Source organism: Mastigoproctus giganteus, chromosome 5 (genome assembly GCF_048544385.1).
Source record: "Mastigoproctus giganteus isolate SK-2022 chromosome 5, ASM4854438v1, whole genome shotgun sequence".
Taxonomy (NCBI): Eukaryota; Metazoa; Arthropoda; class Arachnida; order Uropygi; family Thelyphonidae; genus Mastigoproctus; species Mastigoproctus giganteus.
The window spans coordinates 62,070,389-62,094,122 of NC_143579.1; the positions used below are offsets into that span (position 1 = coordinate 62,070,389).

Consider the following 23,734-nt stretch of genomic DNA (forward strand, 5'->3'; position numbering starts at 1 on the left):
CAGGGATACTTTAATTTTAACAACCCTGTACATCTCTCAGCATAAGTTTTGAGTTTCTTCCCTTAATATGTTTGCAAAACTACTCTCTCCATCAATCTGGCAGGTCATTTGTTAGAGGATTTCACCCATCAGCAGAGTTTGCTACTGTAGCCTTGGTTTTGATTAATTTAAAAACAGATTTCCATAGCTCACCCATGCTGCTAATAAAATGCTTAATGGTGTTATATTACTTTTACTTAATATTAATGCCACACCAAGATGATGACCTCACTTAACCAGCTTCCAAACAGTTCCATTTAAAATATCTTACTGGTATCCTAACTCCGATAAACCTGCACTCAAATTTCAACTTTCCAGTTTCTGTTAATTTTTTTGCTCAATTCTCATAATGTTAATCTTACCTTTTCATGTTTTCTTATTAACAGTAATTATAATAAACTTGTTGTTTAATTGTTTAAGTTACCATATCTAGATGTTTTATGACTAATTTAAACTTAAAGCACAAAATCTAAACTGATACTATCCAAAATGACAATATGATAATGATTTCTAATAGTCAAAATATACAATAAACCACTAATTGTTTAATGGAACATAACAAAACCACTAACATACTGCTCTGCTTAAGCTGTTTATATTCCATTTCCATTCTCATAAAACATGTTCTGCAATAGATTTTGCAGTTTTCAGTTAATAGTGACTCAGTCGCCAGCTATTATTAATAATATGTATTCTATACTTTACCCAATAGGTCTATTCAAGTCAATCCAGGGATAGAGTATAGACACTTTAGGTAGAGCACCATAATTATAAAAAGGCACTTGAAGGTAACATTTTAGCTTACATATCAGCACAAGACACTAAAAATTCAGAAAAAATTCTTATAAAGAAGTGAGATGCTTACCAAACATCCAAACATCACTATAAGTTGTGAAACGCCTAAAATTAATAGACTCAGGAGCCATCCATTTAATAGGAAGTTTGCCTTTTGAAGCCTTATAGTAAGAGTGGTCTTCAACCCATCTTGACAATCCGAAGTCACCCAGTTTAACGCAGTCATGAGCCGAAACTAATACATTCCTAGCAGCTATATCCCTATTTATATTTTAAAACTTCAGTTATATCAGAGCATATTTGAAAATTCAAACAAGTAGTAAAATCTATGCCTAAAGAATATCTAAAAAAAAAAAAAAAAAAAAAAACAAGAAGATATGCAAATAAATTATAGGAAAGAAGAAAAATGTATGCTGGTTCATAATGAAGCTTATTATTAAAAGGCACAATTCCAGACTATAGGAATTGTGCTAGATATGCTAAAAGTACTTGCATATTGTGCAAAAAAAAAAAAAAAAAAAGAGGAAAAGGGATATACCACTGTAAAACACAAAATCTAATATTTTCTGGAAAGCTCAACATCAACCTGTAGTCCAGTTCACATTTTTGCAGTCAGATGCATTAAACTTAAAGAAATATATGACAATACGGAAATTGAACACAAAAAAGTATTAGGACATGCAAAAACATGCTGGCTGACATCAATGTCTGCCCTCCAAACACTATTACAACATTATTCAACATTATTAGTGCTTTAAAATCATATTTTTTGGAGGAAATATGATTGTTGTTGTCTGGTATCCCTTTTTAGATTTTTTTAAAAATCCCACGGCTGAAATATGGTTGCATTCTATTCACAGTGAATCCACTGTTTTTCATGAAGCAATACTGATTATAGAGAGAACATATATAGCAATAATAGAAACACAAAATAATCAGTGATATAACTAAAAGCCTAAAGTATCGGTTGGACGGATAAATCTTTCAATAAGGTAAGTGATAATGGGCAGTTCATATACAGGAACCATGTCAAAAATTTTTGCAATGTTTGTATAAATTATTTACAATCATGGACTAGTTATTTGTCTATGGCAAGATCGTTTGCTTGGACTCTTCTGATGCTTAGAAAAGACTATCCATTTGTTACAATTGAAGATAACCTTCTCATTGATGAAATAGGGGGAATTAAAATATTTCCTACTGAAGAATAGAGAAAAAGTGGGTTGAAATATTTAAGCATTTTCTGGATTAACATACTGAAGTTAGTAATGTAAAAAAAAGTTGAATTCTGCTTGTCTTCCAAAGGTGAATGTTTGTGTGGATGTTGTGGAAAAAATTATTTTCATTAACAAATAAGTTGTGGTCATTAGAGAAAACACAATTTTCTCTAATGTCCACAACACAAAGAATACACAAGTAGAAACATTGCAAGTTATGAATATAGTTTAGGAGTTTTATGAATATTTCTTAAAAAAAACCTTATGTAAAAAAAAAATACATTCTGTAAAGTTGGAAGTACAACTTTAAAAAAATAAATAAATTTAATTTTAGTAAAAGTAATAATTTTTCTTTTCTTTGGAAAAAGTCTCCTTTCAGCTTCTTTAGAATTTATCTGACAATAAAAGTAATGAGATAAAATACACGTATAAACGTCACTATAAAATGTCCCTCCTTACTGTCATGTGGTCCCTTCTTATATTTGAAATGTCCCACCTCAGCTTCATGAAAAGTTGGTCACAGTGTAGATATACATATAGTAATTTTTTCAGGATTGTATGGTTCAAATCAAGAACAAGCACTTCACTAAAATTATGAAATTTAGTGAAATGGAAGCAAGTAGTATTCTTTGTCTACTTAGAATATTATCATGATTTGTAGAAGAAACAAACATACTGTACTTACACAAAAGAGTATTTTTTTCACTATTTCCAACAGAAAACAAAAATACTGCACACAAAATTAGAACAGGAAAGATACCACTAAAAGACAGAAGCACAGTGATACTGCAGGCCATATATTAGGCATACAATGTACTCTATGCTACATTTATCACTACAAAGTGTAAATAGTGAAAAACTACCAAAATATCCAAAAAAAAAATCATTGACTATGTGATTTCAGGCACTACACTAATGGGACAAATTCAAACCAGCTGATACAAAAGTTGATACAATTCCACAGCAATCTCTAAACCCAAATACGTCCATCACAAAAAAAAAAAAAAAAAAAAACCCATTGTGTAGAGAGATTTGTCCTAGCAAAGCACCTTCTGCCACTGTTGTCAAGTCCATGAACATTAGAAATGTCATTACTATAAATGATATTTTGCATTGGTGACCACGATATAGGGCTTATGCATATATGCACAGAGTGCAGCTGTGTAACACCTTATGGATATAGCTCTATTGATACACATTCCTGTGACATCTGTCTTTTTTTTTTCCCCTTTAATGAAAACCCTAAAACATGAAAGATATTATAACCTATAGTACTTACTACTGTGCACGGTTAAAAAATGAAAAGACTGAAGGTACTTGTTGACTTTAGACTGAATTTCTGTATACTGTAATTTCAGGAAATGTGTCAAGGATGGCTGTTCCAGAAAACAGAAGTTGAATGGATAAATGAGGAAGAAGAAAAGATGGTTCTGTGAGTTTGAAGCTGCACAGTAAATGGATGCTGACTGGTTGTGGCATGTGTTTGGTTTAGTTTGAGTTTTAACAAAGGCAATAATGCACCAAAACTAAGTTGTATAAAAGATGAAGGCAAAAAAAAAGAGATTTAGTGACCAACAAAATTTGGCTGTTATGTCATTATGTATAATGATAATTGTCATTAAAATACCAAAACCTATACAGATCCCCATACACTCTAGTCAGAAAGTATCTGACTAGAGTGTATAGGGCTCGGTTTGAGTGGCACATGTTGGGAGTAGTTATGAACAAAGTGAGAGAATTAGAGATGCCAATTCAGAAGAACAGTGCCATTGGAAGTATCTATAGAAAAGGCATGCAGCAAAAACATGGAAGTAGAGACTGTAAGAGATGGGTCATTAATTAACCTGACTGACTTCTTCTGAATGGAGTCTAAAAGTCTGAAGGAGGTTTTGGGAATGCCACTGCAAAAGTGGGAACAATATTCCATAACAGGGCATATCTGGAATTTGTAGAGTGAATAGTTGTTGAGAAGTAATAAGAAAATCCAGTTTTTTAGATGCAGAGGAAGCAAAATTTTTGATGTGCTTATGCATAAGAGAGATTAGAAGTCAGGGTAATCCCTTTTGAAATATGTGATCTTGTCTAGAAATCTGAGTGTCATTGAAGATAAGCATAGAGGCAATAGATTTTTTTGCGACATATAAGTCAGGATTGAGTTTTAGAAGGAATGCCATTAACTAAGTTATTTTTTCCCCACTGAAGAATTACCTGGAGATCAGCATTTAAGAAAATGGTGGTGGTAGTTGGTGTTCAAGAAGTCAAAGCTGTTTGTGCAGGGCAAGATTTTTCAAAACTGGAAGGTGGAACGCAATGTGTTATCCACAGCAAAACTATGGATAGGAGTTCCAAGTCAGTAAAAGAAGATCATTAAGATACAAGAGGAAAAGAGTGGGAAAAATAACTGTACCTTGGAAAACACCAATGTAAGTGGAGAAGATAGAAGATAGAGTCATCTATCATTACCCACAGAGATTGGCAGAGAGAAAAACTAGATACAAAACTGCAAAAAAACAGCCAACAATCCATAACATAGAAGCTTGTTTAGAGTACCTTTATGCCAAACATGATCAAAAGCCATGGAAAGGTCAAGGACAACTGTTTAAGATTCAACACACTTTTCCACAGATGGGTAATATAAGATATATCACTAGTGATAAGTGGAAGGTTGAGATAGTTTAGGAGTTGGAAACTGATGGATTTCTCCATTACTCTGCAGAGAATAGAAGTGAATGCAATGTGGCAATAATTGGATGGGAGGGATGTCATTATTTTTAGGTTCTGGCTGGATATCAGCAAATTTCCAAGCAGAAGGAAAACACTAGTGTAATAAGAAAGCAACACAGAACAAGAGCAAGCACAGAATTTGGGAACAAATGAAATGCCATCAAGACTTAGAGCTTTCTTGGCATCAAGACTGTTCAAAATTCTTCTGATATCCTTTTGATGGAAGACCACAGAAGGCACTGAATGGAGTGTACTGGAAATGATAGGGGTTGGTTTACCAAGTTCATCAGTACAAGAGTTAGAAGAAAAGGAGGATGCCAGAAGTCAGCGCTTTAGCTGAGATGGCAATAGAACCATCAGGTTGACATATAGAATGACAAAAGTTGTGGCCAACAGTTTGGCAAGAGACCAGAATGCTTGACTAAGTTTGCACAAGCAAGTTTTCTACTCTTAGCCTGCACAAAATTTAGTTTTGATTGATTAATAACTTCACAATTGTTGTGAGCTTCGGTGTAGGCAGAAAATTAACCAGGAGATTTGGATGTAAGCCAACTGTGATATGCAACATTCTTATCTTAACCAGCCTTAACAAATTTATTGGAAAATTAAGGTTTAGATGTGAAGATGACACAACAGGATCTCCAAGCTTGACATTTAACCATCTGATGGGAAAATATTCTATCAACGTGATAAGCTGAAGGTTGGATTTAAAGATGAAAGACAAGATTAGAGACACAGAGGAAGTGAGATATGATATATATAGCAAAATATTTCTGTATAGTGTTGACATTATGAATGAGAGCAAGGTCACACTTCACAAACCAAAATGTTGTTAGAATGACAGATCAAAGCTTTGTGCAATGTACTAAGAAGAAAACTTGGAATCCATATGTATTCATAAAAATTTAATCTTGATTACAGAAGAAATTTAGATTGGATTTTAACTTCTAGGAAAGAGGATAGTGCCAAAGGAGCAAACAAAGAATGTGTGTGTGTGTCTGTGTATATGAGAGAGAGAGAGAACTAGCTGCTGAGGTTGGCAAGCAAGCCACATGTTTTTAATTAGACTTATTTGGCATTCAAACTACTACAAATCATTAACTGAACAAAGCACAGAGAAAGTTTTAAGTGGTTAAACTCAAGAGAAATCTCTAAATGTTTGCTCTAGCTAAAGACATACATAGCTTGTGCAATGAAACAATCATATAATTTCAAATTTAGTAATAAACTAAATCAACTTTTACTAACACATTATCCTGCAGACTTGTGTGACAGCACGTGGCACATTATTAAAAATAAAGATATCTATTCAAAATTAGTATAAAGGTAATTATTAATATTAATTCTGTAGTCACTACTGTAGCTCCAGAGGCCGATATATCAAATTTCTGTATAAATATTTAAATAATTGAAACTGTAAAAATTAAATCTTACCTATGAACAAATTTCCTACTTTCCAAATAAGACAATGCTGTACTCAGCTGATATGCATAAAGAATTAAGGTTGCCAAATCTAGAATATGTTTGTTATTTTGAAGATATGCACGCATCTAAAAAGCAAAAATATATATGATAAATCATTTTTATATAGAGATTTCTTGTGAAATATAGGAAAAAAGAATTAAATACTTAATAAATGAATTTCAAACAACTCTTATGTTATAAATAAAAACCTTTTTAGTGCAAAATAAGTCTAACTGTTTTCAGTTAGACTTATTTTTGTTTGACAGCTTTAACCAATTCATACGTGATATAAGAGTGGTTTAATTCATACACTATCAACCCTTTATGGTCTGAAGTTGTCCCCACCATAACATTGGAAAATTCCATTTCTAGTCCAATGTTGAATGCCCATCAGTATTTCTGATTAGGAAGTTTGTCTTCCTGTTATACCGCTAATGGCTCAATTATTTTATCGATTTACATTTCACATTAAACAATCTGAAAAGCTCAATCAATATTTCTTGATGTTTATGTTCAACTGTTAATGGCAGGTGGCAGTGTTCTTTTTTTTACCCCCATTCCAATGTTGCACCCACCACCACATTTGGCATTTCCCATTATGGAGTTAGTTTTCCTGCGGTATTGTTTTTTCCATATTTATACTTCACATAAAGTATCTGAAAAACTAAATCAGTATTTATATTCAATTATTAATGGCAAGCAGTATTTTTTATTATTAAGTCAGATGTTGAAAACTAACATGGCAATCAGCATTTCTGATTATGAAATGTTTTTCTGGTGTTTCACTGAATTATATAAACAGTCTGAAACAATTGAATGTTTACTGATGTTTACATTCAATTGTTAATGGAAAGCAGTGTGCGTCCCCCCCCCCACAATCTTCTTCAAGTCCAATGTCAAAGCTGGTAGGGCTGTTGGTATTTCTGATCATGAAATTTGTTTTCCTGGTGAATTATTATTATTATACACCGATGAGCCAAAACATTATGACCACCTACTTAATATGATGTTGGTCCTCCACGTGCAGCCAAAACAGCTCGTACCCGGGGAGGCATGGACGTTACAAGATTTCTAAATGTGTCTTGTGGTATCTGGTGCCCACACGTAACCAGCAGGTCCTTTAACTCCTGTAAGGTTTGTGGTTGAGACACCACAGATCAGAGTTGCTGTTCCAAAACAAACCACAGATGCTTGATGGGATTGATGTCTGGGTAATTTGGAGGCCAGGGCAATACCCGGAAGTCTTCCTCATTTTCTACGAACCAGTCTCTAACAATCCGGCTGGTGTAGCATGGCGCATTATCCTGCCGAAAGACGGCACTGACAGAGGGGAAGACCGTTGCCATGAAAGGGAGTACCTGGTCAGCAATGATGTTTAGGTAGGGTAGGTGGTAGATGTCAGAGTGCCTGGCACATGGATGGCTGGATCCAAGGTGTCCCAACAGAACATTGCCCAAAGCATGACACTGCTGCCACAGGATTGTTGTCGTTCCACGGTGCATCCAGGCACCATCACTTTTCCAGGTAAACAACGCACACGTACTTGGCTGTCCACATGGTGCAACAGGAAATGTGATTTATCATATCAGACGAACTTCTAATCGCTCAAGGTCCAGTTTTGATGCTCGCATGCCATTGTAGGTGCTGTCGCCGGTGAACCGTGGTTAGCATGAGCACTCAGAGTGGCTACACAACCCCATTTTCAGCAGGGTTCGATGTACTGTGTGTTGTGACACATTACTCCCATCACCAGCGAGTTGTGCCACAATCGCCACGTACTATCTGGGAGAGCTTTCGCTCACCTCGAGCATCAATGAGCTATGGTCTTCCAACACCTCGGCGGCGGTTCGTGGGTTTTCCCTTTCCCCTCTTCAGACTACTTTCGGTACGTAGGTACTAACCCACGGCTGACTGTGGTTAGTACCGTGAGCATCCCACCAGCCGTGCAGTTTCAGATATGCTCTGACCCAGTCGTCTGGCCATTACAGTCTGGTGTTTGTCAAACTCTCTTAAGTCCGCTGTCTTTCCCATCTGAAGAACAAGAGTAACACTGATGAATGGAGATCAGTATCAGGTGTTTTTTATACAGTGTCCCAACCCGCACATGTGCTGTAGTTCATTCTGGGATTGAGGCTACAACATGTGGCTGCATATTTCCAAAGCTCTTTTCTTTGCAGGTTAGTTTTCTTTTATTTTAATGTACTAAACTGTAGTTAATATATAGTTTGAATTCCTATAATCATGTAGATTAGTTTATTTTTTTATATTTAGATAAGTATTTTTTTAGTACTTATCTCATTTTAGGAAGGATGTAGATTTGCTTGAGTGTGTACAGAGAAGGGCAACAAGATTGGTGAGGGGAATGAAGGGATCCTCTTACCAAGAGAGGCTTAAGTTCTGCAAATTGCAGTGGCTGGAGACTAGGCACCTGCGCGTTGATCTGATTGAGGTGTATAAGGCCTTGAATGGGTTGAGCACGCTGAATTCTGATGGGATCCTTCCACTTGTTCAGATTACGAACCCAAGGGGGCATAAATTCAAATTAAGAAAAGACAGATGTAGAATAGATGTGCGGAAATTTGCCTTTAGCCAGCGGGTGGTTAATTGCTGGAACAAACTTCCATCTGTCGTTGTGGAAGTTGATAGGTTAAATAAATTTAAGGAGGAACTGGACAGGCATTTGAGGAAATGGTATGATTTTTTTTTTTTTTTTTTTGGCTGATGCTGCATAAGCTCATACACTTGCTTTCTTGCATCACATGCTACTACTACTTAGAAAGCTACAGCTTAATATTCAGATAGTCTTTGCTATTGATATGTTGGTAGAAACTTTGTAACTTTCGTTGGGTAGCTTAAATCTAATTTCACTAGTGGTTAAAAGTTTTGTCAGCAGTATAATTTCTGTAATACTCTGTTAATTTAAATTCCATAGTATATTGTAAGTTTAAATATGTAAAGTTTTTGGAAAGCTACAGCTTAATATTCAGATAGCCACAGCTATCGATATTTTGGCAGGAATTTTGTAACTTTAGTTAGGTAGCTTAAATTTCACTTATTTAGTGATTTACGTCTATTACCAGTTTAAGTTCCACAATATTTTCTTAACAAAATATTAGATATTAGATAGTAAATTTAAATTTCGTAATCTTTCTAAAATATGGTTGTTACAAGATCCACTTACAATACAACATCCAGGGACATTGGGACTCAGAGAAATGCCTGCGGGTATTTCCAGCATGAGTCATGACTTCATCATTTGTATAGTATGTGGCATGTATTCTAAGGCTGGTCTAGAAGACAAATTTAGCTCAACTGACGATTCTTTTCTTTACAACCAATGTAAGGAAAGTACCAATCTCAAATTACAACTTGGTGCATTACAAGAATTTGAGTCACCGAAGAAAGGAGTGCTTGCCCTAGAAACAAATGTAACTGGGAGCTAGTCAGAGACTTAAGTATCAACTGACCTGCCAAGTGATGCATCCCTGATTCAGGTCCCAGAAAAGAATAATCAAGTGCACACTGCTCTGGTCGCAGATGATCTAGTTTTATTGGGAGACTATTGTCAAGGAAATGGGTGACATTTTCTGTAATAAAGACAGGTAGTCCAGAACCAGAGTGTGTTTGCCAGGGGCAACAATTGATGATGTTAACAACAGACTGTCAGATTTTATAGGAGGTAAAAGAGAAAATTATTATTCATGTGGGGACTAACGAAATTAAATGTACACGACCTGACCATCTGTTGGATAAATACAGGACCATGTTGAAAAAAATGCTGGGAGTTAGGTCAGAAAGTGTATGTGTCTGCAATTGTGCCCAGACACATATACACAGATAGGAGGGATTATATGCTAAAAGCCTTGTCGATTAATTCAAGACTCGGGGCAGTCTGCACAACTCTAGAGGAGAAAAATTTTATCAGCATAGCTGGCACTTGTTTTGTAGAGAAGATATCCATTCATTTGAACAAAGATGATGCAAGGATTTTTGCAAGTATCATTGAAGATACCTTAAGGGTTCAGGGAAACTGCTAGTTGGGGGGAAGAGTAATATAGATCTGCATTTACATGATGATACTGGTCAAAGTAATGCTTGTGCACACACATCTCAAGAATTCTTGTTTGTTGCTGCAGCAGCTGATGGCAAGATGTTCTGAGGGTGGCAATGTTTCAAATGAGTGAGAAGATAAAACTAGTGAAATTAACTAAATAACTTCAAGGGATGTGTGTCAGGGTAGTAAACTATAGAAGAATACTTAGTCTTAATGGCGTCTGCAGTAAAGTCACAATTACTCTCAGGTCTTTTTCATTCTCCACTATCCTGAGTGTAGCACCACACAGTTGGTACATTTCTCTTGGGTTACTGCTACCCATATGCAATAAAGTTGTATTTGTCAATGTTCAACTTCGGCCTCCTCTGAAGTCCAACTGCTCAACTCTTCTAGACCATGTTGCAGTAACATACCATCCTTAGTGTCATTAACAACCCTACCAACCTTTGCATCTTCTGCAAACCTGGACATTAAGCCTGATATACCTTCATCGATATCATTGATAAATACAGAAAACAACAATGGGTACAACATGGACCCCTGGGGAACTCCACTAATAACATTAGTCAATGAAGAGCAGTGTCCATTGATTACCGTTCTCTGTCTTCTCCCACTCAACTATCCTTTTATCCATTGTAGAAACTTTCCTTTAATGCCATACTGCTCCAACTTGTACAGTTTTCTTCCATGTGCAACAGTATCAAAAGCTTTCCTAAAATATATTTTGATATATGATATCAAAATTATTTTTTTGCACACAGTTCCTTTATGACCACATCATAGTATCCAACCAAACTGGTCAGACAAGACTTCCCCTTAACAAACCCATGCTGTATCTGACTGTAGTTATACAGTCTTGTCTAGGTGATCCTGCAGTGCTTCTTTAACCAGTGACTCCATTATTTTCCCGTGACAGGACGTTAAACTAACAGGTCTGTAATTACTCGTGTCACCTTTCGTTCCCCCCTTTGTGAATTGTGGAAACTTTGCACATCTCCAGTCCATGGGGACCTCCTTGAGCCCAAGAATGCCCTCATAATCATGGCTAACCTGCTTACTTCCTTTGCTGCTTCCTTTAATATAATTGGATAGATCCCATCCACAACAAGTGTCTTCCTTATGTTTAACTACAGAAATTTCTCCTCCACTTTGCTCTCAGTTATTACAAAATCATTTAGCTCCCTGCCAGAGTTTCATAAACTTCTGTCATTCCCCTCCCTGAATAACTCCTCAAGTGTGAATGGAGATGCATAATACTCATTCAGTTTGTCAGCTACCTGAGCAGAATTATCTACAATCGAACCATTGATATCAAGTGGACCAATCTGATTCATCCCTTTGCTTCTAGAGTTTACATAAGTAAAGTCTTTGCTGCTTTTCTTTGCATTCTTTTTTGCCAGATTTCTTGTAATCTGCCTTTGCTTGCCTAACCTCCTTTGTCATTTGAGTACAGACTATTATATCTATCATAGGCATCTGTGTCTCCTGATAATTTGTGTGTCCCATGCATTTTTCTTCTCTGCCATGAGTGTCATTAGTTCATCTGACATCCATTTAAGCCTAAACCTTGAACAATATTTCTTAGTTGGTATGAAAAGTCTAATAGCTTCCAAGATTAATTCCTTGAATGCTTTCCATTTAGAATTTGCCGTTGGTAACATCATCAATTGGTTCCACTACATAGAATTTAAAAACTGTCTGAGACCACTGTAGTCACATTTACGAAAGCAAAAACCCTTCCCTTTACCCCTGATGGTAGTTACATCTCTGAGTATATCCTACATCAGTACACTGTGACCTTTATCTGCAGATTCTTAATGCATGAATAATCACTGCTGATAGTCAGATCAAGAGTTTTACTCCCTATGGTTGCCTCTTGAACATGATGCTGTAGAAAACAGTCATCCAATAAATCCACAAAATCCTTGCTAGTGTGTGAGTGTCCAACCCACAAGTTCCAGTCAATATTTGGGAAGTTAAAATTCCATATTATAAGACAATCTGATTTACCGGCCCACTATTTCTCTGTAGAGTTGTTCATTGTACTCATCAGAGTCATTAAGCCTATAGCACATTCCTACTCTCAACTTTGCTTTCCCAGTGCTTACGTCACACCAAACTGACTTAACACTGCACTGTCCACCCATGTCAACTGGAAGCACTTCCTTAGATTTTGTGTTTATTAACTAACAGCATAACCCCTCCTCCCTTCCTATCCTTTCTAGACAATTTGCTACAGTCAAAGGAAGGTTATTTCCCATCGAAAGTGAAATGGCAATTTGCTTTCAGACTTCACTGGAGAGCAATTGTTTTTTCCACCAAACGTAATTTTAATGCTACATTGTACAAACTTCTCTTTTCTGATATTGTAACAAAGAGAACATTAACATACCAGCACTAACTGCTGTGGTTTAACCAGGATTATTGTTTATATTTGGAAAAAAAAAAAAAAAGAAAAAAAAATTATTCATAATAAAAAATCAACACAAAATAAATTTAAATTTATTTTGTGTTGTATTTTGTGCAGAACTTAATCATATCCATATATTGTCCTGTCTTCAGCTTATGATACTAATCAGCCTCTATCAAATCATCCATCGTTCCAATTCTTCTTTCTCTCAGCCACTGTTGTCTGTCTTTCACATCTGTTTTTAATAATTTTTTTGAAAAACTTGTAAAACTAAGCAGATACAAGTATAACTTTTAATTTGTATATCCTAAGAAACAACCTTTCTTTTTATATCACAGAAATAATGTGTGTGTGTGTGTTTTAAAGGCAGCAACAGTTTAAAATATTATTAATAATAGAAATAAAAATAAAAATAATAATAATAAAAATAATAATGGATTATGGACCTGGGACACTACTATATGCAGAAAGTACTCAACGACCATAATTTCTACATAAGTTAGTAGTCGTGAAGGGTAATAAGCATCAAATGCCCTCAGCCTAGCTAACAACAGGATAACAAATTCCCATTCTATCACATCCATAAAAAACCCCAAATTCAACCAATGTACCAATAGGCGCTGCCTTACTTGCCCATACATGCACCCCTATCATATTACGAACAATAACAACGAACCCATTTTCTGCAAGTATAGCAACGTGGTATACCTCATCACTTGCTGTACATGCAATGCAAAGTATGTTGGCCAAACCGGCAACAAACTACACCTAAGGCTTAACCTTCATAGATTAGACATCAACTACAATAACGGAAAAAACCATGGCAAAGAGGAAAATGAAATAGAATATAAACATTTCCAGAATCATTGCTTCTCAAATATCTCTATCTTAGCCCATATACCTGACCCTGCTTTAAGAAACAGACAGGAAGAAATATTTATGCTGAAGCTTAAAACTTTGTACCCTTATGGACTAAATAACAAATTTAGCCATAGTATCATTACTAGCTCTATAGAAAACCTCTCTGTCTATGAGAAATTTCAAATGGTCAAATGTATAAGCAAACCAAGACACCATAAAAAATGCAAACCAAGAAATAATAATTCAAACATTCACAAACTAGGTACCTTTACCCAGATTGTAACCATTTGGGACAACAATGACATAGAAGTGCAGGAGATACATAACTTACTCTTCAGTATAAAAAACAGTGTCCTAAAAGCACTATTTAAATTCATCAACAGTTTTGTATTCAAAAATAGACACTTATTCCACCTGATATATTGACATTTGTAAATTTAAACTAAAACCTATTAATAATAATATTAACAAGGAGAATTCTACCATTATATTAAAATTTCAGAACACCACTATGGATCGCATCAACATAAACCAATGTATCAACCCGCACTCCGATCTACTTCCAGCCAGTTGCCAAAACATCATAATAAAAGCCAGATACAGATACGATAAACCTTTCGGCCTTCTTGCTTGCAATTATAAATCCCTTGCCACAAACATGGACAGAGTAAAATTAGACATGGACACCTGCATTTGCCACAAGGCAGATACAGCCATATGTTAATCCCCACCATGGGCACATTATAACTGGTAATCTGGAGATTATACCATACCAGGAACCGAGGAAAATTTTCTTATGGATACAAATTCAGGATGTTTAAAAAAACCAGCCTAACCGCATTCAAAAAACAGTTACATTATGACTACTACTTCATGCTTGCTTATAAACACAACACACTGATCGAAGCCTTCCGAATGTGGATAAACACCATGGCATTAAATATAATAAATAATTACAAAACCTTACCTCCTCACAGATCCTCACCAACCACAAAATAACTGCAATATATCCATAATTAAAAAACAATTATCAGAGATACATGACCAATTTATTATCACCCCTGTTGACAAAGCCGCTAGTAACTATGCTTTCATATGTAAAGCTTTTTACTTTCACACATTAAAAACCGAACTCAATTCTAGTAACACATACAAGCCAGTAACAAACAATAACAATATCATAACAAAAAAAGCTATTAGCCATCAACAAAAAACTAAAACTTAGTATTAATAATTATAATTTTTCATACATGTACTGCATACCAAAGTTCCATAAGAATCCAATAGGCTTCAGATTCATTACCTCATGCAAGAACAGTTATGCATACAAACCAGGAAAAACCTTAGAGCAACTCTTGAAACCCATCTTGAACATCTTACCTGACAGTAAGATAATCAGCAACAATATCCCTATTATAAATGCCTTACGTAAAAGTAAAGTGCAGCAATTATCAACCCACTGCAGGATGGAAGCCTCCTCAACAATTCATGTTGAGGGAAATGGACCATAATCTACCACGCTGGTCCAGTGCGGGTTGGCAGATCGACCATATTCAGCAGTCAGGGGCTTGAACCCCGGTCTACTCAAAGAGCGTGTGCTACTGCACTCCCGCTCCTGCCCACTCGGCTACGGAGGCCTTGGCCTTACGTAGTAACAATATATCACATATACAAACCTTTGACTTTAACAGTCTATTTACAAGTATAGATCAAACCAATTTGAAGAATGTTTAAACAACCTGTATAATAGACACAAACATAGAATACTCTGCAAACCTATATACTGGAATAATCTACTCAACTTGTGCATCTCCAACAACTACATTTTCAATGGAAAAACAGTTTACCAAAAAACCATAGGCACCCCTATGGGCAGCCCAGCAAGCTGTATCATTGCCAATCTATACTTATACTGGTACAAAACCTCACTACCTCCCGATATCTTCATATTCAGATATATTGATGATTTATTCGTAGCAAATTGTCCCAACTTCATAAAAAACCTGGCCAATATATACCTGACCGAACTCGCACTAGAAAAAACCAATGATAATAACAAAGCTGTTAACTACTTGGATCTGGATATAGACCTCCACAACCCCTACCCCACTGTCAATATATATAATAAGCGAGACGCCTTTAACTTTAACATAATCTGCTTCACACACTGAAATTCGAATATATCCAAACAAGTGCATGCCAACATCATCTTATCACAAATCATCAGAATAGCTATGATATGCAATAACAAACAACTGATAGTAAGCAACATCAGAAACCTTTACAGCAAACTTCTAAACAACCAGTTTACGGCAGCCTACTTATATTACCACATCAAAAAAGCTCTCAGTATAATCACATATAAAAAATTAATTAACTGTACCACTGATATCAAAAACATCATGGCAAACTGACATTCCATTACTGCTAGGCTTGTACATATGTATAGTCAATACTCCCAGCCTCTTTGGGGTCTTACAGGTGTAGAAAACTTGTACCCACCCCCGATTGGCTATCTATAGGAGTATTCATTTATCATTTACCTTTTATATATTATTTTATTTATCTACAATCTTTTACCTTCATATACCATACAAAAACACCTGAAGGATGCTCACAGAACTATGTTCAGGGTCCTACTATAGGAACGGATATAGCAACCCTGAACTGCCCTAGCACCAACTTTTGCCTCCTTCAGTACTCTTTATGCTTTCCTAACCCCTATATTTTTATTTCTCGTGAGCCATTAGTTTACCAAATGCAATACCCGCGATGCTCCTTTTCTGTTTTAAAACACTTTCCTTGCCTATACAAAGTTCAGCGACTATACGGGGTGTCTCAAAAATATTGGTACAAACGTTTAGGGGAGGTAGGTAACATCTAAAAGAATGTGAATCGCATACCATAACCGGAAATGTCACCGTAAGTCGGTAGACGGCGCTGTTCATCAGTTTGGGAGAAGGAAAATTTCTGGTTTACTCATTCAAGCAGTAGTCGCTGCACGAAGAGCATGCATTGATATACGAACTGTGAGCTGGCAGACATGCGCCTAGTGTATGGATTAGCAGAGGGCAATGGACGAGCCACTCAATGAATTTATGGAGAACTCTTCCCAGACAGACATGTACCGGACCACTGTTTGTTTGCGTGTGTGCATCACAATTTGTGCAATTATGGGTCATTTAGAAGTAACAGGAGTAGTGCGGGATGACCACGTTTGACGCAAACTCCTGCCATGGAAAAAGTGTGTACCGGACCACCGTTTGTTTGCGTGTGTGCATCAAAATTTGTGCGATTATGGGTCATTTAGAAGTAACAGGAGTAGTGCGGGCTGACCACGTTTGACGCAAACTCCTGCCATGGAAAAAGTGTGCTGAATGCCATCCAGAATAATCCTACTACCAGCACACGTGCCAATGCCTCTGCCTTAGGAGTGTCTCGTTGTGGTGTACAGAGTGTCCGGCATGACGATTCCTTACACCCCTTTCATCTCCAAAGGGTTCAAGTTACTGCTCCCCCAAGATCATCCTGCATGTGTGACTTTTGTGCAGTGGTTTCTCCAAGAAAGTGTTCAAGACTTGAATTTTCCAGCCTATGTTTTGGTCACGGATCAGACATTTCACTCGGGAAGGCTTATTCAATCAGCACAATGCTCGTGTTGTTGTTGTTATGTTATTTAGTTTTTAGGAGCATTAGCAACTAAGGCCATATTGCTCCAGGGATATGTGGTGGTCATTCCCTGACCTTTCCGCATCCTCCGTATTTGGTGGTTATGGGCTCGAACCCCGGTCTAATCAAGAAGCGTGTGCTATGCGCTACTGCTCCTGCCCACCTGGCTACGGAAGCGCCACAATGCTCATGTGTGGGCTCACGACAACATACACGGTGTGCGTCCCCATGCGGCACAACATCGCTTCGCAATAAATGTGTGGGCAGGTATGGTCGGTGACTGATTAGTCGGCCCATACCTGTTACCATCCCGCATGAACTCTGCTAAATATCAGATCTTTCTTGAACAAGTTCTACCAGGGTTATTTGACGATGTTCCAGCAAATGTGAGATGCAACATTTGGTTTCAACATGATGGGCGCCTGCCCATTATGGAAGGTATGTTCGTGACCATTTATCGAGCCTTGATTTCTTTCTGTGGGGGGCCCTCAAATCTATCATGTATGAATCGCCTGTGGAGACGGAAATGGATCTCGTGGCGAGACTCGTCTGCGCTGCTGCTACTGTCAAAGAAACTCCAGGTGTGTTCGACCGTGTCCACAAATCCATGCACTGCGTCTCATGGTGGAACCTTCAAGCATCTGTTGTAACATCATGAAATGCATCCATCTTGTACTCCATTGTTAATATTATGTCAAATAAATGTTTGACACTAATTACTGTCTTGTGTCATTTCTGCTTCTTGTGCCTCTGCTACTACTTTCCCGTGACATTTCCGGTTATGGGTTCCTATGCGATTCACATTCCTTAGATGTTACCTATCTCCCCTAAACGTTTGTACCCATATTTTTGAGACACCCTGTATACTGCTACTTTGACAGCCATTTATTCCTTTCTATCCTGAGATGCATTCCTTCCTACCTTACCACTACCACCCACTTTAAATTTCATAACAAAATTTGGTTATATTAATTTTAATTTTACTATTTCGCTAATTTAACCTAACTTACTTTATTTATTTATTTAAATCATTTGAATACATCTCCAACCTGATACACATGGGGTAACTAGCCCAACATAATTAATTAATTTATTTCATTTAAAACTTTCCCAATTCCTTACACCAGGGGTTGCTAGCCTACACCACATACCGGACATTTTATTTCTCCACAACAGTACAGATCGTTACGACCACATGTAAGTTATCCCTTCCTTGCTTTTTATTCTTGTTATTCTTTTATTTTTTATTCTTCTTATTCTTTACTTCCAGCCTCTGTCGGGTCAGCCATGAAATACAACGCTGCATTACCAATATTAATATTAAAGTTAAACAAATTATTTTAACCGACCTAAACCATTTATTTAAACAAATTATTTTAACTGACCTAAACCGTTTATCTATACAAATTATTTTAACTGATTGATACATACCTTACCTACTTCCTAGTATACCACGTGGGGCTGTATTTCATGTCAGAAACAGAGGCTATACCCACTTATTGCAGTTTCCTCCTTTGATTTCGGCGGCTGGCCCTAGAAAAAAGGCGCTGAAATCACAGGACGAAAAGCACCAAGTTATGCTTATTATTTCTTATTAATCATTATTACTTCCCATTATCTTAGCTCCCAGCATTGTTCACCTTGATTGTGATAACAGTTCCGTTCGCCCTTTGTTCTCCATAACCAGCGTTACCATTCCAGTAACGTTAGCACATTACCCTTCACGACTACTAACTTATATATATATAGTAGTAATATATAACAGTTGAAGCAAAATACGGAGAAATAAGGGAAAATAACAAAAGTTATAGTATGTCTAATGCTCCAAAATGCGCAGTGCAGCAGTAGAGGAAGCAAAAGGATATAAATAATGTGTTTGTAGAATAAATAAAGTATCTGTGAAAATGGAAAGTCATTTCATTAAGGGATATTAGAAAGTGGAAGTGAAGTAGTGGTTAAACAGGTTAAAGAATTTGAAAAACCTAGTGCAAAAATGAACTGGAACTGAGAAAAAAAAAAGAAATATACAAGTAAATAAATAACACCATATTCAGATATGGGAGGGCAATTTTAGCAAGGGGTCAAATCAGGGGATGGCAAATATGCATAATCTGAATACAGTAGATGAAAATATGATATACAGCCAGGAAATTCATCAGGGAACTACTCCTGACCATGTATCAGGCACTGCTTTTCCAATATGCAGCCTTTATCATAATACTAGTAGACAAGGTAGTCCCTATGCAGTGTAAAATATGTAAATTAAAATAAAGACAAATACAGTCACAGTTCTCGTATAGCACAATAGTTGTGTTCCTAGAAACCCTCGTACAATATAAGTAACAAGCCCTATGGCAAAAATAGGGTTAGGTGCCGACCACCCAAGATTGAACACACATTTGTAACCAAAACATTACCAAACAATAAATAATCGTAATAAAATACGTATTTGATTACAACTATTATGTAATAAAATATTGCTAATGCTTTTGCTTCTATTGTAAGCAAACTTGTTCTTTGTTTGATCTTCTATCCAAACAGACGTTCCATCTCTTCCAATTCTTTGCGTCTTGATCTAATGGATTTTGTTACTCTTCGAGTTGTTCCTGCTATGAAAGTTGTTTTTAATTTTCTCTGCATTCTTTCTCATTCTCGGCATTGCCTCATTTAGGCCTGTAGCACGTGCAGTATCACATGTTCTTTCATTTCGCTCAAAGTGTTTCACAATTTCATATTTTTTCTCTAACAGAGGCGGACTGGCCATAAGCCTTACCAGGGAAACCCTGGTGGGCTGGAAACCAGAAGTGTGATTTTAGCCATAAATGCTAGTATGAGGCCACTGCAAATTTTCCTGGATAAGAATTTTTGACCCAGTCCGCCTCTGTCTATCGATATTCTTTTTCTCTCTGAATCTGTAGTGTCTTCACCAGATGCTTCCTTTTCACACTTTAAGTATTTTACTCATCTTTAGGGAATAAAGCACAATTACAAAATGAGGAGGCACGCTTGATACATATAAACAAAGATGCACACGTGTAGCAACTGAATAAACAACACCATAAAGGCAGCGACACACTATTAACACCTCACATTTTACTAAAGCACATTTCTGGGTGTTACTACCATAAAACAATAAAAACAATTTTCAGCTGTTGCGTTTCTGCTGGTAGAATCTGTTATAAACTGGTGGTAAACGCTATCTAATTGCATTTGCGATAATACCGATAGCTGGAATTGTGTGGATTTTATGTTACTATGGTGAAATGTGTTTCCCCTTCACTGATATGAAAAACATAAATACATTTTCAGAATCTTCTCTTCATTCTTATCGTGTTGCGTTCAGTTAGGGTGATTCCACATTCGACTGCCATATCTTGTAATAAACACAAAGGTGAATCATGCATAAGCGAATTCGGTTCGTGTTATATATGATATCGTTCACCTATTTATAAATCATGTATGATCGAATTCATGTAATGTAAACACGTGTTATACGAGGACTGACTGTATATACAAATTTACAAAAGTGTAATGTGGAATATAATACAAATGTATGTGAAGTGCATGAAAAAGTATAGACAAGCAAATGGTATAGAGAATGGTAAATTCTAGGGGAGGGGGAGGGGAGAAAAGATGTTCAAAAGAAGGCGAAAATAGCGATAGCATTTAGGATAGACGGAGCGTTCGCATCACCCTCGTATTGCACTAATAGTTTTTTACAAACGGGGGAAAAAAATAGAAAAAGACAGTATAAAGAAAAAAGTTAGAAAAAGTCATTAAAAATACTGAACTTACTGGTTGTGTAAGGCCCAACCATAAAGAAAGGGTTCTAGTATAAGCAAGCGTTAGTAAAAATGGGTGTTAATACCATAGGCTTGTAGAGAAGAAGGGAAATCGAAACCAAAACTAAAAGTTACCTGGATTCGTTAAGTAGAACGGAGGAGCGACATCACAGCCAGGAAGTGAAAAGGAGAAACAATTACAAGTCACCAAGTTTTTATAGATTTAGAGAAACAGATAGGGATGACCTCTATCGTTGAAAAAAAAAAAAAAATTTTTTTTGGGAAAGATGGCCTGAAAACATGAAACGTCAGACAGAAGGCCACGGACATATCAAAATGTGAAGCAACGTGCGAAACAGAAAATAGAACAAGAATAATTCCGAACTACAGGAGATAAAATCCGGTAAAATTTAGATGATCAGATAACAGGGTTTATAGATTATGGCTCCAAACTTCCAAGATGACAAACTGCGGTAGAAAGAGAAAAGCACAGTTAGACACAACTGCGGTTGATTGGAGGTTTTAGCGAATCCATTGAAGAGCGTGACAAAAAATCGACAGGCGAAAAACTTGATGGAAACAGAATTAAAAACATTGATGAAGAATGTGTGTCCAATGATAAAATTTATTCACCAAATAAAAGGCCTGGTTAAATGATGCAGGGCTAAATACAGACAGTAGATCGGAGACTGGTGTCAGGGAAGCAAAGTGCCAAACCTAGTGGTTGTAATCAGGGAGGGGAGACACTTAATAAGTCAGGAAAAAAAGCCATATGTACAGGATTCCAAAAAGAAAAGAAGACAAATTCAAACTAAACATGTGAAAAAACTTGAGAGTAAAGCAACAGTAATCTCATTCCAAAAAGGAACCTTAAATGGAAGCCAAGAACAGTGATTACTAACTAAGTAGTGGAAATCCCACACCCACAATAACATTGCGTCCTCAACCTTGTTTTGTCACTTTAAGAGATGGCAGTACTCCAACATTAGCCTCCTAAATAAAGATCGCCAGCAAAGCTGTTCCCAAAGGGAACAGAGAAACTACAGAAAGAGTTTCATTTTCCTCATCTGTTTGAGTACAAGCTATTTACTGAAATCCAGCATTATAGATCAACTGTGTATTAGTATAATCTCAAGTTTACAGTCCTGCAGCCATAGCTATATTAAATATTCTCTGTAATGTCTTTTCTTTATCCATAATTCCACAGTTAAGGCTGACCTGTATGAATGGCCAGCCTTTTAAAAATTTTTTCTCTGTTCACATCCTTACAACAGTTTCTCGAAGAAATGTGTTAAACAGCGTGAAAATTGCTCTGTGAATTCTTGCAAATTTGCTTCTAAGAATTTCTACATTTACTGTATTTTTTCCCCTACTATTTCTCTGAAAACATTCAAATTCATTGCAATACAGATTTATATGTTATTCTGTATTACAATATTACCTTTCACCTCCTTGCAGCCTCCATTTCAAAAGGAGAAAAAAAAAAAAAAAAAAAAAGCTCCCAAAGCCAGGTAATGCCTGCATCATTAAAATAATGTACAATAAAACTATTAAAGATAAAGTATTAATTAGTAAAATATTAATAATTAAAAATTTAAATAATTTATTAAACATACTTTATTTTAATAAATATATCTTATATCCTTGGTCAGTGTCAGATATCTTAATATGAATATGCTGCTATGGGGAAAGGAATCTGCTACCTCCCCTCCCCATGCTTTTCCATTATATCCTCCAGATTCCATTAAATTTTGCCAGAGAATATACTTTGTTAATTTTTTAAATAGGGGATTATCATTCATTAACTTTCAGTACTGAGTCCTATTTGGATCTATTTGTGTTAACTTGTTTGGTTATAACATTTTCAGATGTATTGTGCTCTCAATCCTACAGTTTTTGTATTATGTATATCTATCACTACCAATGAATTCTTTATTCAATTTCACTGATCACTGGCTGAGTATACAAACTAAATATCAACCAAACCCTTTATTTTTTACTTTGTACAAGCATTAGTTTTTTTCTTTAGCTTGAGATAAGAAAGGGACTTCACAAACAAATCATTTGTCTACACCTAAAACAATTTTCAGGGTATTTATTAATGTAAAAACACAAAACACAATATACACCTTATTATGGTACAATTTAAACCACCATAATCTAAGAAATCTGTAAAAATAAAAAATAATTATTGCTACAATATGCAGATATAAAACAGCACCTTATTTAAGACACACATCATTTACTCTATCCTTATATTTTTCAATTAAATTTTGAATTCAATAAAAAAATTTTATTAAAAGATACCTCGCCATGTTTGGCTAATTCCATAACTATCCATATTGGGGAATCTGAGCAAATACCGATCAGTCGAATAATATGTGGGTGATCAAACTGCTGCATGATATCTAAGAGAATGAAAAAATAATTTTAAAAATGTTGCTTTAATTTAAAAAAATTATTAGCAATCTTAACTCTCTGAAAGCCAGAATTAGTCTTTTTGTGAATTTTTTTTTCAACTATTTAAATCCATATTAAAAAAATATTTTGTATTTTGAAATCTGAATTTCATTTCAACCAAAAAAAATTTCTGGCAATGCTTTTCTGGCAAGTCAGGAATATATAAAAAAAATTCCATTATAATAAATATATTTACACATCATATTATTAACAAAAAGGAAGACCAGTTGTATCATCATTATTACTACTACTACATCCT

General features: G+C 35.9%; 1 protein-coding gene across 1 annotated transcript in view; it reads right to left on the reverse strand.

Annotated features, from left to right (window-relative positions):
- The window catches only part of LOC150085450 (focal adhesion kinase 1-like), a 377,186-nt gene that overhangs the window by 86,233 nt on the left and 267,219 nt on the right, over positions 1–23,734 (reverse strand). The window contains exons 20-22 of the mRNA XM_090374569.1: positions 23,323–23,423; positions 6,210–6,325; positions 905–1,095 (exon numbers count right to left, since the gene is read on the reverse strand). Of these exons, the coding sequence (XP_090230695.1) occupies positions 905–1,095; positions 6,210–6,325; positions 23,323–23,423 (408 nt within the window). The remainder of the gene's footprint in view (positions 1–904; positions 1,096–6,209; positions 6,326–23,322; positions 23,424–23,734) is intronic.